Source organism: Phasianus colchicus, chromosome 28, assembly GCF_987193195.1.
Source record: "Phasianus colchicus chromosome 28, bPhaCol1.hap1.1, whole genome shotgun sequence".
In the NCBI taxonomy this organism is placed as follows: Eukaryota; Metazoa; Chordata; class Aves; order Galliformes; family Phasianidae; genus Phasianus; species Phasianus colchicus.
Genome location: NC_143463.1, coordinates 4,624,655 through 4,639,617, shown reverse-complemented (window position 1 = coordinate 4,639,617; position 14,963 = coordinate 4,624,655). Strand labels below are relative to the sequence as shown.

The following is a 14,963-nucleotide window of genomic DNA, read 5'->3' as shown; positions in this document are numbered from 1 at the left end:
TGTCCTTTTTGCAGCATTAAGACGCTTGTTTTTTTTATGGGATTATTTATGCCATCACCTGAAATAGCTGGTTCTGCTTATGGTCACAGATTAAAGCTTGGCAGTACCCCAGTGTCTGAAATTCTGCCCAGGCATTCTGTAATGAGGGTATTTAAAAAAAAAAAAAGCATTTTTTTTAAATACAGGAACTGACCTATTTCAGGCAGTTGACTGCAGGAGGTACACTACATTGATAGTGTTTTGTTCTGTTGATTTCTGAAAACGTCTTTTATGTTTCAAAATACGATTTTTAGGGTCCAGTTAAACTGACTCATTTGTTACTGTCTGAAAGCCACATTTTATGTCCTGTTTATAGTCACCTAGTGCAGCCTGCTCTTGTTTCCCATTGTTAGGTGCAATATTAAGCAGTTTGGAGTTGCTAAAGCTCTGTCTGTTATCCTTTGGTTTGCCAGCATGCTTTAAACTTGCTCTAACACATTGCATTTTTTCCACAAGTGCTTTGTGTTTGCAGGGCAGAGGGTTGGCTTCTCCTATAGTTTGACTTAAAATGCTTTTTTTCTTGTGTAGAACCCTATGCAAAGTCATTCTGTTAGCTTCAATGGAGAAGGAGGAGAACCATCTCCGCCAGTCTTGAAAGCCTCTGCACGTGTGAGTGTCTCTGGGATGGATTACTTGGAGCGCTCGGAGCTGGTTCGCAGGGACAGCACCACCCTGGAGGGCCGCCCAGTCCTTGCTCTGAAGAATGAAGTGCCAATCCATCTCCTGAGTGCAACTAACCAGATACAGAAACCCGCTGCTGTTCAGCAGCAGATCCCTACTAAACTTGCCACTTTTACAAAAGGAAGCAAAGAGAAAAGTGGGAAGAACAAAGCATCTCATAGGACAGACAGCTCAGGTAAGTGTCTTAAAATGCATTTCTGGCCTCTTTTTATAGCATCATGGGGATACAGAGTGGTATAGCTTAGACCTCTGGCTACTTGTGTGGAACTCAGAAATAATATGCTGCAGATTGTTAGTGTGCTACGTGCAGTTGGTGGGCTCTTAAAATTCTTAAGCGTTAAGTGTGTGTACTGTTTGAATTGGAAACTTAGCCCCCAAAGTTCATGTTGGAAATAGTGCTGTAGGCCAGCAGGACAGAATTATGGTGTTATACTGAGTGTTTGTGAAACTGGCTATAAAACCTTCTTGCCTGATTCTAGTGGTAAAAGAAAATAGCAAGTGTGTTGCTTGTTCTGCATGAAGGAAACATTTTGAAGCTGTCTTAACCTCTTCTCAGTATCTGTTCAGGGCTGTAATGACATTAAACTTAGTGCCTCTGTGAGCACCAGCCAATCATTAAATACAGATTTCCAGGCCAGAATTGAAGTGCTGTAGGTGTTGCGGTGTTGAAAGGAGCAACTTTTGTCAGAAATAGAAGCAAGTAAAAACACAGTTACCCTGTCATGGTGTAATTTCTACAGCTAACCACTAGGTACCGAAGTAGTGTTCTTTGCCAATGACAGACACAATAAAAACCACTTTTTCTCTACCAGTTAAAATAGCCTTACTGCCAGCCTGGAAGAATGGCCTATAATTTTAAGTTACAAAATTATCTCTTCAGCTTTATATAGGATTCCAAGCTGGCAAGCTTACACATCACTGGGGCCTATGCTGCTGTAACAGATTCAGAGCCAGACCTGACTAGGGAGTAGGATTCTGTTGCATGTAGCAGAAGCATCTGTCCCTGCACCTGAAGTTTAATACGATTATGAACTTGTCTTTTTACATGTAAGAGGATTTAAGGCTTCAATTATCATGAATACCAAATACTGACAAATGGGAAAATAGAGCTCTAATATTACATCTCTCCAGCTTAATTTTTAATAGCTCTCACATAATGGTCTGTGGTGTGGAAATATCATTTTTGGAAAAACACCATTAAGTACATGAAAGACCTAAAATGCAGATGTAGTGGTCTCTGTTCTCTCATGAGCATTAGTGGGATGCATGCTTGTTATGCCCATGTGTAGATCTTAGAATAAAACAGAACAGGACTTTCTGTACCAGAGGCAAGATACCGAGTATTGAATTTGGTTTTCATTGCATATGAGGAATGTGAGAGCTGTGTGGGTCCAGAATAACCACTTCATGAGTCGCTTTCATTGTAGAAATTAAGAAATTGACAGGCCATAATACCACAATCAGTGAATTCTGCTGCTGAGCAATTTAAAGACAGATGAAGAGCAGAGACAAAAGTTCATCACAGTTCTGTGCATTAAAGTAGGAAATTTCTATTGCTAATTGCTAAGGACAGAGGTTTTGATTTTCCTTCCACAAGGCTTTGCGATACTAGATTTTAAGTCTGTGGTTGTCGGGCTGGTAGTGACTGAACTGGAATCCTCAGGGGGGAGGAGAGGAGAAGCTGAAAAGAAAATTTAAGTATCTTGTAATAAAAGCAACAGCTCCTTTTGGTATAGCAGGTTCCTTGGATATGCAGAGGTGTCTGTACTGTGGGTCTCAGCATGAAGAAGGGAAATCAGTAAAGTACTCTAACAGTGACTTAAAATATTTTCTTCAGCATCTGTTGACCAGAAGCAGCTGATTCCCCCCAGGCTTGTTGGCCGAGAGGAGGGTGTCCTCAGAGGCAGACGATCAGCAAGCCCAGTCCTCACGAGCAGCCAGACCACTGTGTTCCAGACAGGTATTTCTTGACCCTTGGACACGCGTGGAGATGTGCCAGGCTTTCTGTGCAGTGTCATCAATCTGTCTTCCTTTTCTCTCTTCCCCTATAGAAATACATGGCTCTGCAGATGGTCAGCCAGAAGCACTTTCTTCTGCCTCTCCAAACCTGTTCAAACCCAATAACGCTCACGCTCAGACCCTGCTGACCTCACAGCCAACTCTTTTAAACATGCAAGATGATACCAGCAAAGAAGATGTAATTTTTTTCTAACTGTTTCCATTTAAAGATTACTCTTCTCACATACTGTTTCAAGAACTCAGGCTCCGGTGTTCAATGTGACAGAGACTTGACATGGGTGTCTTTTTATTCCTGCCTCATTAATACTAGCAAGGACCAGCCCAGGATTGTAGTTTTACTTTGGCTTCTTTGCCAGCAGCTCAAAATGAGGGCACAATGGTAATGATTTGCTTTTAAACTCTCAGACCATGGAAATGTGTTGATGCGTGGCATGGGTATGTAAATTCAGAGCATGTTAAAATGCTGCCATTTACTGCAATTTGCTCTCTTTGGTGTATTTACACTCTTTGTGAGCACCATCTTGTAAATTGTTGTAGTTGATGTTGAATCTTTCAGATCTGTATGTAAAAAATTTTAATTGTAAGCCTCCAGATGGCTGAGAATTTTTAAAATCCATATTCACAGGTGCAAGGTTGCTCTCGTGGGTTATGCTAACTCCGTTAAGTAACTGACTAGCAAAGCAGTCTCTGTAGAGCCACACATGATAAACATTGTGATACCAACTCACAGGAGCCAGTCTGGCATCTGTTTCTTTACTTGACTCAATGGAGTTATGTGCTCAGTGGTAGAAAAGGCAAGGTAAGCTTCTGAACAGCCTTCGAGGTTCAAGAGCTCCACCTGTTTGTGGATGAGGAGAGCTGAACGTGTGAGAATATACAGCGGTGTGAAGAGTTGGACTAAATGCACATTTGTTTGGCCATCAGCTTGTGCCAGGATGCCCGGCTCCTTGTGGACATCGAGCAGCTCTCCATGTCAGTGAGGGCAGTACAGATTCCTCAGCAAAACTATGAATTGGTTCAGAAGGAACTGCAGAGATGTGTTCCTTGCTGGAAGGTGTGTAAGAAGTGTTTGAACGCAGTAACTGTTTTGTTTCATCCCAAGTCTTCTGCATCTTTTATTTGTCTGCTGAATTCCTTGGACTTTACTCCAAGTATCATAAGATAACAAAGCTGCTGTTACTGCAGAGATTCCTCTGCAGCAGTTTGAGAAATGAAGGGAATGAACTGTTTGGGTTTCAAAAAAAAGTGCTATTAGCTGAACCTCTGTTGGCTTGGCTGCTTACAGCTAAACCAGCTTTTGATACCTCTTGTAAAATGGGTCAGTTCTTAATCATGGAATGATAGAGTTAACAGAGCTCTGCTCAAAAGGCATTATTTCTTTGTAGTAGTTTGCACAGTCATTGGTTGTGTTCTGTCACTTTACTCTGCATCTCAGTTCTTTATTACTTGCATTACCTGAGGACACGTATTCCAGTGTGTTGGATGTGACCAGTCAGACGTATTGCACACAGGAGAAATTGTTTAGAGGGGTATAGTACAGGATTACAGAAATTGGTCTCAGAGCCTAAAAAAACCAGTGAATATCTTCCAGAATGTGATTGACACTTCTTGCTAAGTGATGTTAGTAAAACCCTGAAGGCACTGAGTTCAGTCACAGTGTCACCTATGAGAGGAAACTCAGAATAACCTACATGTTACCAGACTGCTGATACCCCCACTGCCCCAACTAATTGTTCCTGTTAATGAGGGCATGCCTTGCATTGGTACTGAAGTGGTGCTTGGTGAGAGCTGAGCCTCGCAGAGCTTCACACATTATTGATGTTGGATTTGCAGAAAACTGTATGGGCGACGTTAATCACCTTTCATTGTTGTAATGCTATGTTGATGGTTAGAACATATTTCTCATTGTTTTTGCATTCCTGAAACTTGGGTTGAAATAGTGGGAATATCTTAAAATCAGTGTAACCTCTCATTGATTCAGCACCTCTGTAGGAGAGATCCTTCAGCTGGAGGATGCAGAGACTGCCATCATCTCTGGTATCTGTATAATTTCTTCTGTCAACACACAGCAAAGCAGCAGGAATGTGCAGTATGTTCCCTCTGTGCTGTGGTTTGGACCACTCCTAGAGAAAACCCCCATTGCCCTAAATTAGCAGTTCTATTGGAGCCTTAACCTAAGCTGAGTTGGATCAGCAGACAAAACCACCTCAGCTGAGGAGGGAGGCCTCTGTTTAGCGATTTTAAAACAATTTTTAGAAACGTGTATTTGGTTTAATTGTGTGCCTGTCCTAATGTATGGGAGAGAGCTGTGTGGATCAAAGAGATCTACTTGGAACTTTTCTCCTTCCTCCATGCAGTGAACAAAGTCAGGCTTGGACAGTGCAGTCTGGAAAACAAAATCTGCAGTGAGATCCCATTTATTTCAATATGTTATGACTTGAAATAAAACTATCTGAACATTGTCAGCAGTGCTGCAGCTGCATTACAGCTCTTAGCAAAGGAACACCTGACCCTGACAGGCTGGGCTGCTGGTTCAGCACCCTGCGTGCTCCTTGGGATATTGGTCTTCAGTCTGTAACAAACCTGAAGGTGATCTCTGTTCCCTGGCTGCAGTTGGTTCTGTGAAAGCCACATTCACCACAAACAGAAGTTGTATCACCTCAAAATCATCCATGTGCCATACGAGGGGTTCGTGTGATTTCCTGTGCGGCACCAGCAAGGATGAGGTGTCAGTATCTCATTGCTGGCGTGGAGTGCACTGTACCCAGGGTATGGTGGAATTGTCTGTAAATGCTGAGGGAAGTGAGGGAAATGTTTCTTCTGAGTGAAGAATGGGGCACGGCTTCACTTCTGCAAAACTGAATCTGTGGCACTGCTGTTACGTCCCTGCAGCTGGATGCACCACTTTGGGATTCCCCTCAAATCTCACTTGCAGAAAAAGGGTTTTTCTAAGCAGGTAATACTGCAGAATGCTGCTGTACCCCAGGCTGGGTGACCTGCTGCTGGTTGTGAGTAACCTCATTTCCATTGACTTCGGGTTACTTCAGATAAGAGTTTCCTTTGAAGTGACATCAGAGGATCAGGCAGCTCAGAGCTCTGTGCCTCCTGGACGAGGTGCCCAGCAGGAGCTGTGTGCTGCCTGCCTTGTTGTCACAGCCCTAACGTCGTCCTGTCTGGGCACTGTGGTTGCAGTGCAGAGACTTGGAATGGCTTTATTCTCTATTCTAACCCCGGTGCAGAGGATGCTTCCTCCTTCCCTCCAGTTTGGACGGCTGTCACTTTGTGTTTCAGACTGAGGACCCCTCCATACCCACTGGTACTGAGAACATCTGTATTGGAAATGCCTTTGAGCCTTTACCCGCACTGTCTGTAGGTTGTAGCTGTGCCTTGTCCTGTAAATGGAGGTCACTGGTGGCTTCTCAGGGTGAGGCAGAAGAATCCCCATTCCTAGAGAGTGGTGTTCCTGCAGAGCTGGGAGTGACTCAGTAAGCACGGGCTGTTCTGTCTGTGTGAGCATCGCTCAGATGAGCTGAACGACGGCACTGAGCGCCTCTGTGCTCGTTTTCAGCAAAGGCTGAAACTCAGGCTAGGGGAGGTGTGAGGCACACAGTTGGTTTTGTTTCTGCTTCCAATCCTCCAGAAGAGCTCTGCAGTGCTGTGCTGCGTCCCCATGTTGGGGAGTGGGAGCAGTTTCGTTGCCTTGCCTGGCAGTGCTCACATACAGGGCAGGATGCAGATGCTGGGTTACACTCCTGCTGTTCCTGCCTGAGCTCACTGCACTGTTAGTGCTGAGTGTGGTTGTTCTGCGTTCTGATTTGGAGAGGATCCCCCTTCCTTCCAAGGCCGGACCAACACCCTTGCAATGAGTGGTGACTGGGATCCACCAGCAGCTCGTGGTGCTGCTCTGCGTTGTGCCACGTTTACAAACCAGCTTTTCGATATTTTTGTACTGAGAGAAATTGGAGCACTTTAGGAAAGCTTTTCAGACCCCGTTTGTGTTCGTAGGTGGGAGGAGATGTGGGGGGCAGTGGGTCCTGGTGGCACTGCTGTGCGCCTCGCTCGGAGCTGCGAGTTCCCCCAGTTCAGTTTAGCTCTGGTTCCTGGGCCCACCTTGCACTGAAAGCATTGAATAAACCATCGCAGTTGGTGGTTAATCGGCCGTTTGGTTGGGATGTAAACTTTGTAAATAGTTCATTCGATGTTGAGACTGCGGTAGCAAAGCCTTTGTAGTCTTGTTTTATTTGTAAAGATGATGGATAAATGTTAATGTTCTGCTGAATTGTGCACTCCTGGTTAATTGTACACTTCATCCTAGCGCACCAAATGATTTTTACAACGACTGCAATGTTTCTCCACTGAAGGATTTCAAAGCTGCAATAGGACTGAAACCAACTTCTAGCAATAAAAAAAATAAAAAGTAAACAAGTGAGCTGCCTTTCTGTGTGTGTGTGCATGGGGGGAGAAGTGTGTTTTGTGCTTGAACCAAAGGTCAAAGCAGTGCCCCCATCTCATGTGCTTCTCCTTTTCTATCCTGGACAGAAATAACTGTAGGAGCACCGATGGTTTCCAGAGGAGAGGTGGAAGATGGATATGAATAACTGCAGCCTTTCTCAGTGAGGTGAGAACCCTGGGGAGAAATCAGCTGATCTCAGAATGCTGCGCTCAGCATGCTGCCAGAGTCAGCTCCGCCGAGTTGCTTATATTAGCGCCGGGCTGCTTTGCATGGTGCCGGCTGGAGACGTGCCTGGCTCTGTCCCAGACGGTATCGGTTCCATTTGGAAGGAGTGCAACGAAAATAGAAACTTTCTCCGTGCTGCCTGTGCCAGTTTGGCAGCTCTCTGTGCCATCCTGGGGCAGCAGGCTGTGTGTCCTGGCAGCCGTGAGCTCACGGCAGAACTGCAGGCTCAGCTCGACTGCGAGATCAGAACAGACATAAAGCAGGGAGAGAAAGGGAGAACGAGGAGAGCTGCTCCCCAAGAAAAAGGTGTCATTTTTTTTGATCATTAAAATCCCATACTGTGGCCACCACTGGGGAAAAGCCTCGGCCACGTCTGGATGTTGTGCAGGGGATGTTTCTGAGCTGCCTTATGCAGAGATGAGGCTGTGTGTGCATCAGCACATCCTTGAGGGATTGGGTTCCTCGTGTGCAGCACTGAGGAGAGGAATCTGCACTTCGTGGTCTCTGTGCTGCAGACCTCTGTTTTATGGCAAATACTAAAGCTCAGCAGGGCAGGTGTGGATCTCGGGCAGAGCTTGCATCTGTTGGAAGTTCAGTGCTCTGCAGCTCTCGGCGCTGGAGTGTGTGTGTCAGTGTGTGTCAGTGTCAGTGCTGCTCTGCTCTTGCAGCAGGTTGGCATTCCTTTGGTGCTCTCATCCTGACGCTGCAGCTCAGCTCTGATGCCCTGTTTTCACATTGAAGGTGTGACTTCGGGATGGCAGCGCTGCGCAGAGCTCAGCCCGGAATGCCGGCAGCTCCGCCCTGCTTTGTCTCGTTGTGATCTGCAGCTAATTAACCCGAAACCCAAACCGCATTCTTTCTGTTTGGATGAATCATTCTGGGGCCATAGGCAATGACCAACTTGATGCTGAACCTCCCTCTTTCATGTGGGTGAGACGCTGCAGATGGTTCCCATACGCGCATCTGAGCTCCATCGCAGCCCAGATGCTGCAGGACAAACACACAAAGCAGATCGGCTCCGTGGTGCTCTGACAGCAGCCGTGCTGCCTTTCCTCAGCCATGTGACTCAAATCCAGCCTGATTTCTCATCCCAGCAATGGGGCCAGCCCAGGGCTCAGCAGCAGAGGGATGTGAGCCCGTTCTTGTCTGATGCTTACGTTGCTTCGCTTTGCTGCTGCTTGGCCCGTGGCATCTGGCAGAGGATCAAAGCCCTCTTAGCGCTGGCAGCGTTGGAGCATGAGATGCATGCATGTGTGCTCCCTGCCTGTGGTATAGTGCTGCATGCACCGGAGCCTCGAGCAGAGCAGGGATTGCTTTGTTACAGGGCTGTGAGTACACAGGACTGCGAAAAAATCTCAGAGAGGTGTAGCATTGGTGTCCCTCTCCCATATCAGAGCAGCAGTGCGTTTGTGTTCGCTGCACAGAGTGCATGAAGTCATCCCAGAGCACAGACAGCACGGCGCTGTGGGGCCTGAAGTCATCTCAGCTGGCAACGCTGTGCAGCTCCTTTGGGGAGCTCAGCCAGCTGAGTGCTGTACCCCTCTATTCAAACATTTAGAATGTTCAAATTCACTGGGAGTCGCACTGTGGTGTGCTTTGTTTTTAGGGCTCTGGTGTGGTTTGTGCCTAGGATGCCCATCTGTGTTACCTCTTCCAGTCGTGGAGGTCTGACTCCTGCAGCTGGAGAGGTGCAGCCACAAAGCAGGGAGGAGAGGCTGAGGTTTGAGCTAGGTTTGGATTCTAAATGGCTTACATTAATTCAGGACCACTTTTGTCCTGGTAACAAAACTAACCCCTAAGCTAACTTCACTTGCAGCCCCATTGGCCTACATTTTCTCACCCTGGCACTGAAGCAGTGATTGGATTAACACATGGAAATGTCAGACTGGGAAAACAGGTCTGTGCTGTGCAGAGCTGCACGAGGGAAAGGAGTCTGGTTTTCCCCAGAAGCTGGGAACTGCTTCCTACCGGGGGAGGTGGGGGGGAGCCGGGCTGCCTGCCAGCTGATGGAGGCAGGGATGGAGGCAGCGAAATGAGGCTCTTGCAATCTTCCTTGCCAGCAGTGGCAGCCGCTGCAGAGCAGCCCAGGTGTGCTGCAGGAGCTGCTGTTCCCTGAGAAGCACTTTGCTGTCACTGCAGTCTGAGATGGGGAAACGATTCACAGATGCTCGCAAAGCCTGCACAGAAAGGCTGCTCCGAGCGGCCCCAGCGCTGCTGAGCGCTGCTCTGTTGGATCCCAGCGCCGGGACGGGGAGGGGGAGACCTGCAGCTCCCAGCAGCTCCGTCCCCGCTGCAAAAGCCGGATGTGGTTGGGGTTGGGGTTGGGAGCCGCCGTTTGTTGCTTGGCAGAATAAATAAAGCAGCTGCAACTCAAAGGGCCGGCAGCGAAAGCTCAGCTCCGCTGTGTTGCTGGGCAAAGTCGGACTTTGTCCGACCCTCAGCAGTCGCTGCAGCTGTAAGAAAGGTGAGGCAGCTCCCGGCCCGCTGACAGGAAGGAGCTGCTTCCTGCTCCCAGCCCTGCTCTGCTCTCTGCCTTCGCCGGGAGCTGTGCGCTGTGCCCGGCCGGCCTCGCAGGGCGCCCTGCGGGCTGCTGCACGAAAAACTCCCTTTGGGATTTGCGCGGAGTGGAGGGGAAGCACAGCAGCAGCAAAGGGGGAAAAGTGCCGACCTGGGGCTGCAAAGGGCAGAGGCAGCAGAGGGCAGGATGGAAATGAAGTCATTTTATCTTCAGCCACCACAAACGGGGCGGCTCTCTTCCTTCCAGTCTTGCCAGTTCTTGCCTACACCAGCAGCTGGGAATGGTCGTGACATTGATTTATTCGACTCTGGAATTGAATAATTGCTCGCACCCAAACCGTGCTTCTGTGGTGAGGCATCTGATTGCACCTCGGTGCCATTTCCTCTGCCTCGTCCCTCCCACCTCCCCACAGCGCTGCCTCCCTGCTGCGCAGCCTGGGAAGCAGCAGCTCTTTTCTGGCAGCGAGGAAACAGCTCTGCAAGGGCAGAGAACAGCTTAAACTTCGGCACTGGGACCAGGTTTGTGTGTCCTACAAGGCAGGAAGGCAGCGTGAGATCTGAGCTTCCCCGTGTCACAAAGATGCAGGGAGATCGGAGCCGCCCCAGGGCTGGGCTGCAGCAGGGGGCGATGCTCACAACTTCTGCTGACCTAAAAGTGCGGGCTGGGAGGAATTACGGCCTCAGCACACAGAGCAGCACGGGACAGAGCGGGATTCATTCAGGTTTATTGAAGCAGCTCCAGGCTGAGTAATAAACACACAACTGCTGTATAAAAAATGCACAGAAGCAGCCCATGGGCAAAGTGCTGTCACGTGTTAAGACATTACAGGCATCTGGCGCTGACTGCGTTCCAAGTCGCAGGCAGCAGAGCAGCCCGGAGCTCCGGTTGCTTAAGAGCTTCCTTTGTCCTTCCCAGTAAAGACCACTTAAAAGATTGAAAGAAAGAAGTAGAAAAGAATCCTCTGGGTTCTGGGCTGAGATTGTAAGTGAGGAGGGAACCCGGACCCCTCTCACCATCCTCAGCCCCGCAGCTTTCCTCAGGTCTCGCAATCAGCAGAGAATTCTCTGCCTATGGAATGATGCTTGCTCCCCTCTGCAGCCCAGAATCTTCTATAGGTGTTACAGAATATTTACTTACACCACTTGGTGTGAGCAGCGCATCTCTTCTAAGGGGAAAAGGCAAACGAAGACACTGCAGGGATCTGTGATTCACCGGCATCTTTTCTCCCTGCAGTGTCTAGAAGAGTTTAATTCTGGTCACAAGTTTTTAAGAAGTTAATTGCTGCATAGCAGGAAAGAAATGGCACAGAGGGGACGCCAGAGAATAATTAGAAGTGGATAAACCCTGTGTTTATATGTAGACAGGGCTTGTCTTACAAAGGCAATTACCGACCGTTCTGGGACTAAAATCCCAGCTATAATCTTATTCTGGCATCGGCCCACGGCCCTCGCGTCCCACAGGACATTTGGGTGCCACCAGCAGATTAACTGTGGCACCAGGAGGGAGCAGAGCTAAAAGCAGCAGCCGCCCCTCGTGGCACCGCCGGTCTCCCTGTGGGTTCTCACAGCGATGGGCTCAGACAGCTTTCTGCACCAGGACACCCAATCCTGCTCACAGAGAGCATTCCCCAAAATCTTTGCATAGGCCAAGACTCAGCGGAAGGACGAGGATGCCAGGTTCAGCGTCTCGTTATTTATACTCGTCTTCCCGCAGCGTTTGAGCTCCAGCCTCGAAGCTCGTGGCCAAAGCTGATGCTTCTGGGAGAGCTGCAGGACCGCAGCCCTTCAGGGTTCAGCCTCACGCAGCACAGCTGCAGAGCAGCTCCAGGCCAACACAAACCGTTCACCTCCCAGCTCCTCAGGCAGACAGGTACTTCCAGGTGCTGACGAAGGCGGTGGGGATGAGGGAGTAAGGCACCGTGGTGACGCTGCTCCAGGTGTCGGATGAGGGATCGTAGCAGTCCAAGGTTTTGCAGCGCTGCGCCCCGCAATACCCCCCCACCACGTACAGCCTGTTGCCCGACGTAACGGCGCGGCAGCTGATGCGCTTCGCCGTCACGTCCCCAAACTTGGACCACTGGAAGGTGTCGCTGTGGAAGCGGTAAGCGGAGCTGGCGGAGAACTCCGTGTCCCCCCCGATGACGATGACGTGGCTGCCCACCAGCGCTGCCGCCGTGTATCGCCAGGGCTGCGGGCAGCTGCAGGGCACCGTCCAGCGGTTCTGGCAGGGGTCGAAGCACTGCACCTTGGGCAGCTTCTCCTGGTTGGCGCTGGTGCCGCCGAAAACAAACAGCTTCTTCTTGGCCCCCACCACGGCGGCGTTGCTGACGCCTTCCCGGAGAGGGGCCACCAAGGACCACTTGTCCAGCTGGGGGTCGTAGTGCTCCACTTGCTTGAGAGAGACGGACGGAGAGGCCGGGAAGGCGCCGCTCACTGCCGTGTGCCCCCCCACCACGTACAGGCAGTGGTCCAGTTCCGCGGAGCCGTGGCCGAACCGCGCCACCAGCATGGGAGCAGCCTTGGCCCACTCGTCGTGCAGCGTATCGTACACCCAGACGTCCCTGGAAGCGCCGTTCTCGGAGCCCTTCCCACCCGTGATGTACACCTTGCAGCCGATGGCGCAGGCGCTGCACTCCTTGCGAGGGCTCGGGATGTCAGCACGGGGAATGATCTCCCGGGTTTTCTGGTCCAGCACGTAGATCTTATCACACACGAAGGTCTGGCCGCCGAGCAGCAGCAGGGCTTGGCTGACCTTGCGGGGCCGGGCGCAGCACCCCGTCACCACGCCGTCGTTCTGCAGGATCTTCATTTTGCACCGCACGGCGTCGGCCACTATCTCCTCCCCCAGCTTGTGGCTGATCACCAGCTTCTCGCAGGCCACCTGTTTGCGCAGGTAGGACTCGGGCAGAAGGGCCAGGCGCACGGAGCGCAGCAGCTCAGGCAGAACCTCGTGCCGCCGGGGCAGATCGTACCGGATCCAGCCCATAACAGCTTCGTACACCAGGGTCTCGTCCTCCACCTCCAGCTCTTCGCTCTCCACCAGCTCCAGCAGTTTGTCTTTGGGCAACCGGAGGAAGTCTTCGGTCTTGCAGAGGGAGGTGAAGTTGGCCAACGCCATCCTCCAGGACAGCTCCAGCAGCCGCTCGCAGCAGTGCGCGTCGGACAGCAGCAGCATGTTCAGGCAGTTCCCGGGGTAGAGGTTCTTCTCCAGGAAGTCGGCCGAAGCGTCCCGAATATCCTGGAACTGCAGCATGTCCCCGGCCTCCAGCAGGGACTCGGCGTTCTCCTCGTTGATCAGCACCCGGGCCGAGTAGGCGTAGTCCAGCAGCAGCTCCAGCACCTCGGGGTGCAGGGAATCGTGGAAGTTGACTTCGGCGTCCCTGCTCTCCTTCAGGCCGCCGCTGAACATGGCGTCGAAGTAGCGGCTGCAGGCGGCCAGCACGGCGCGGTGGCAGTGGAAGGCGCGGTTCCCCGCCCGCAGCACCACGTCGGTGAAGAGGTGCCGCTTGCGGAGCAGGTTCAGGTGGGTGAGGAGGCTGTCGGCGTGGCCCGGCTTGTGGAAGAGGTGGATGTTCATGGAGCCCGAACTCGAGCGGGATTTCCGGTTCTCGTGGCTGCTGACGGACATCGCGGCGAGCCGCTCCGCGTGGGAACGCCGGAGGGTGAGCGGGGAGCGCTCGGACGCTACCGAGGGACCCGCGGGGCCGCGGCGGAGGGCCGTGAGGGAGCCGGCGGGGTGAGCGCGGAACCCGACGGTAAGGGCGCGGACCCAGCCGCTACCGAGTGGTCTGGGAAGGAGCCAGGCGCGGAGGTGACGGGTGCTCCCCGGGCTCCTCCCGCCCCGCAGCCCCACGCCTTACCGAGGCTCAGTTCCGAGACGGGACCGGACGGACGGGACGCGCTCCCCGCTCCGCGCTGCCGCCGCTCTGCCGCTGCGCTCCGCCGCCGCGTGGCCGCCCCGGCGCTGGCCCCGCCCCCCGGCCGGCCAGCCAATCAGCGGCCGCGGCGCTCTCCGGCCGTTCTTTGTGAATGGGAACCCAGGGCCGCGCGTGCGCATGCGCCGCTCATTAACCCCTTCCCTGCCGGCGGCAGCGGCCCCCCACGTGCGCTGCGATCCGCCTGGCAGCGCTCCCCGCCCGCAGCCGAGCGCTCCTCCTGGGCACGGCGCCCCTCCCTTCCACAGAACGGAGCCGGAGCCCGTAGGGGAGCGGCACGGCAGATCTGACGCTCGTAAAGCCCGGTCTCAGCTTTGTTCGTTGAGTCACCGTGCTATAAAGGGGCCGTAAAGCAGGAGCCGCGGTTCTGAGCTGGTATCAGCAGCTCGCTGCAAAGCCGACGCTATCTGTTAATGCCCTTTCACATCTCGGCTTGCTGACAGAGTGAGGTCACGGCCGGAACAATCTGTCCCTGCTCAGCAAATGTTTTCCTGCACGGAGCAAAGCGAGAGCAGAGCAGAGCAGCAACGAGCAGCGGCTGCTTCCCAGGAGGAGCAGCTGTGCTCTCACAAGACCTCGTGCAAAACAGCGTCAGCTGAGCCGGCGGTCGGCAGCAGCCACCACGAGGCAGCTGAACGCGGGCACATTTGGGACCAAAGCCTCTGAGTTCAGACAGCTCCAGACCTGAGCTCTTCCTGGGCTTCCCTGTCTGCGATCTGAGATTGCTCGAGGAGAAAGTGCATAACGCAAGGGCACTTAAGCCAGCTGATAGCATCCTTTGTCTTTGTTTAAAGTGTGATTTAGTTTTATTGCTTCTGCATCAGAGGTTTACACAGGTACAGCTTGTTTTAAATCACTATAGCTACACCTTGCCCTGTGCTGAGCAGGACAGCCTGTCCCGAAGGGGTGGTTCAATTAGGGCAAGAGCACAAAAAGGTGCTCATTAAGAAAAAAAACTTATTAAAAATAAATACTCAGCTGCAATCACTGGTGCCAGTTGAGGACAGGACTGGGCAGCAGCTGCAGCTGCATCAGATGTTCCAGCTGTCTGAGACTGCAGAAAGAACACGAATCCTTCGCAGACAGAAACTGCC

General features: G+C 51.7%; 2 protein-coding genes across 8 annotated transcripts in view; one reads left to right on the top strand and one right to left on the bottom strand.

The window, feature by feature from the left end:
* Positions 1-7,505, top strand: part of ARHGEF18 (Rho/Rac guanine nucleotide exchange factor 18) — a 42,383-nt gene extending 34,878 nt beyond the window's left edge. For all 7 annotated transcript variants that reach the window (XM_090125938.1, XM_090125937.1, XM_090125939.1 and 4 more), the window contains 3 exons: positions 568-895; positions 2,558-2,680; positions 2,772-7,505. In XM_090125938.1, the coding sequence (XP_089982064.1) occupies positions 568-895; positions 2,558-2,680; positions 2,772-2,932 (612 nt within the window). In that variant the 3' untranslated portion in view covers positions 2,933-7,505. The remainder of the gene's footprint in view (positions 1-567; positions 896-2,557; positions 2,681-2,771) is intronic.
* Positions 7,506-10,050: 2,545 nt separating this feature from the next.
* On the bottom strand, positions 10,051-13,891 carry LOC116235704 (ectoderm-neural cortex protein 1-like). The gene has a single exon (XM_031604027.2). The coding sequence runs from the start codon at positions 13,560-13,562 to the stop codon at positions 11,793-11,795; it is 1,770 nt and encodes a 589-aa protein (XP_031459887.1). The 5' UTR covers positions 13,563-13,891; the 3' UTR covers positions 10,051-11,792.
* Positions 13,892-14,963: the final 1,072 nt, after the last annotated feature.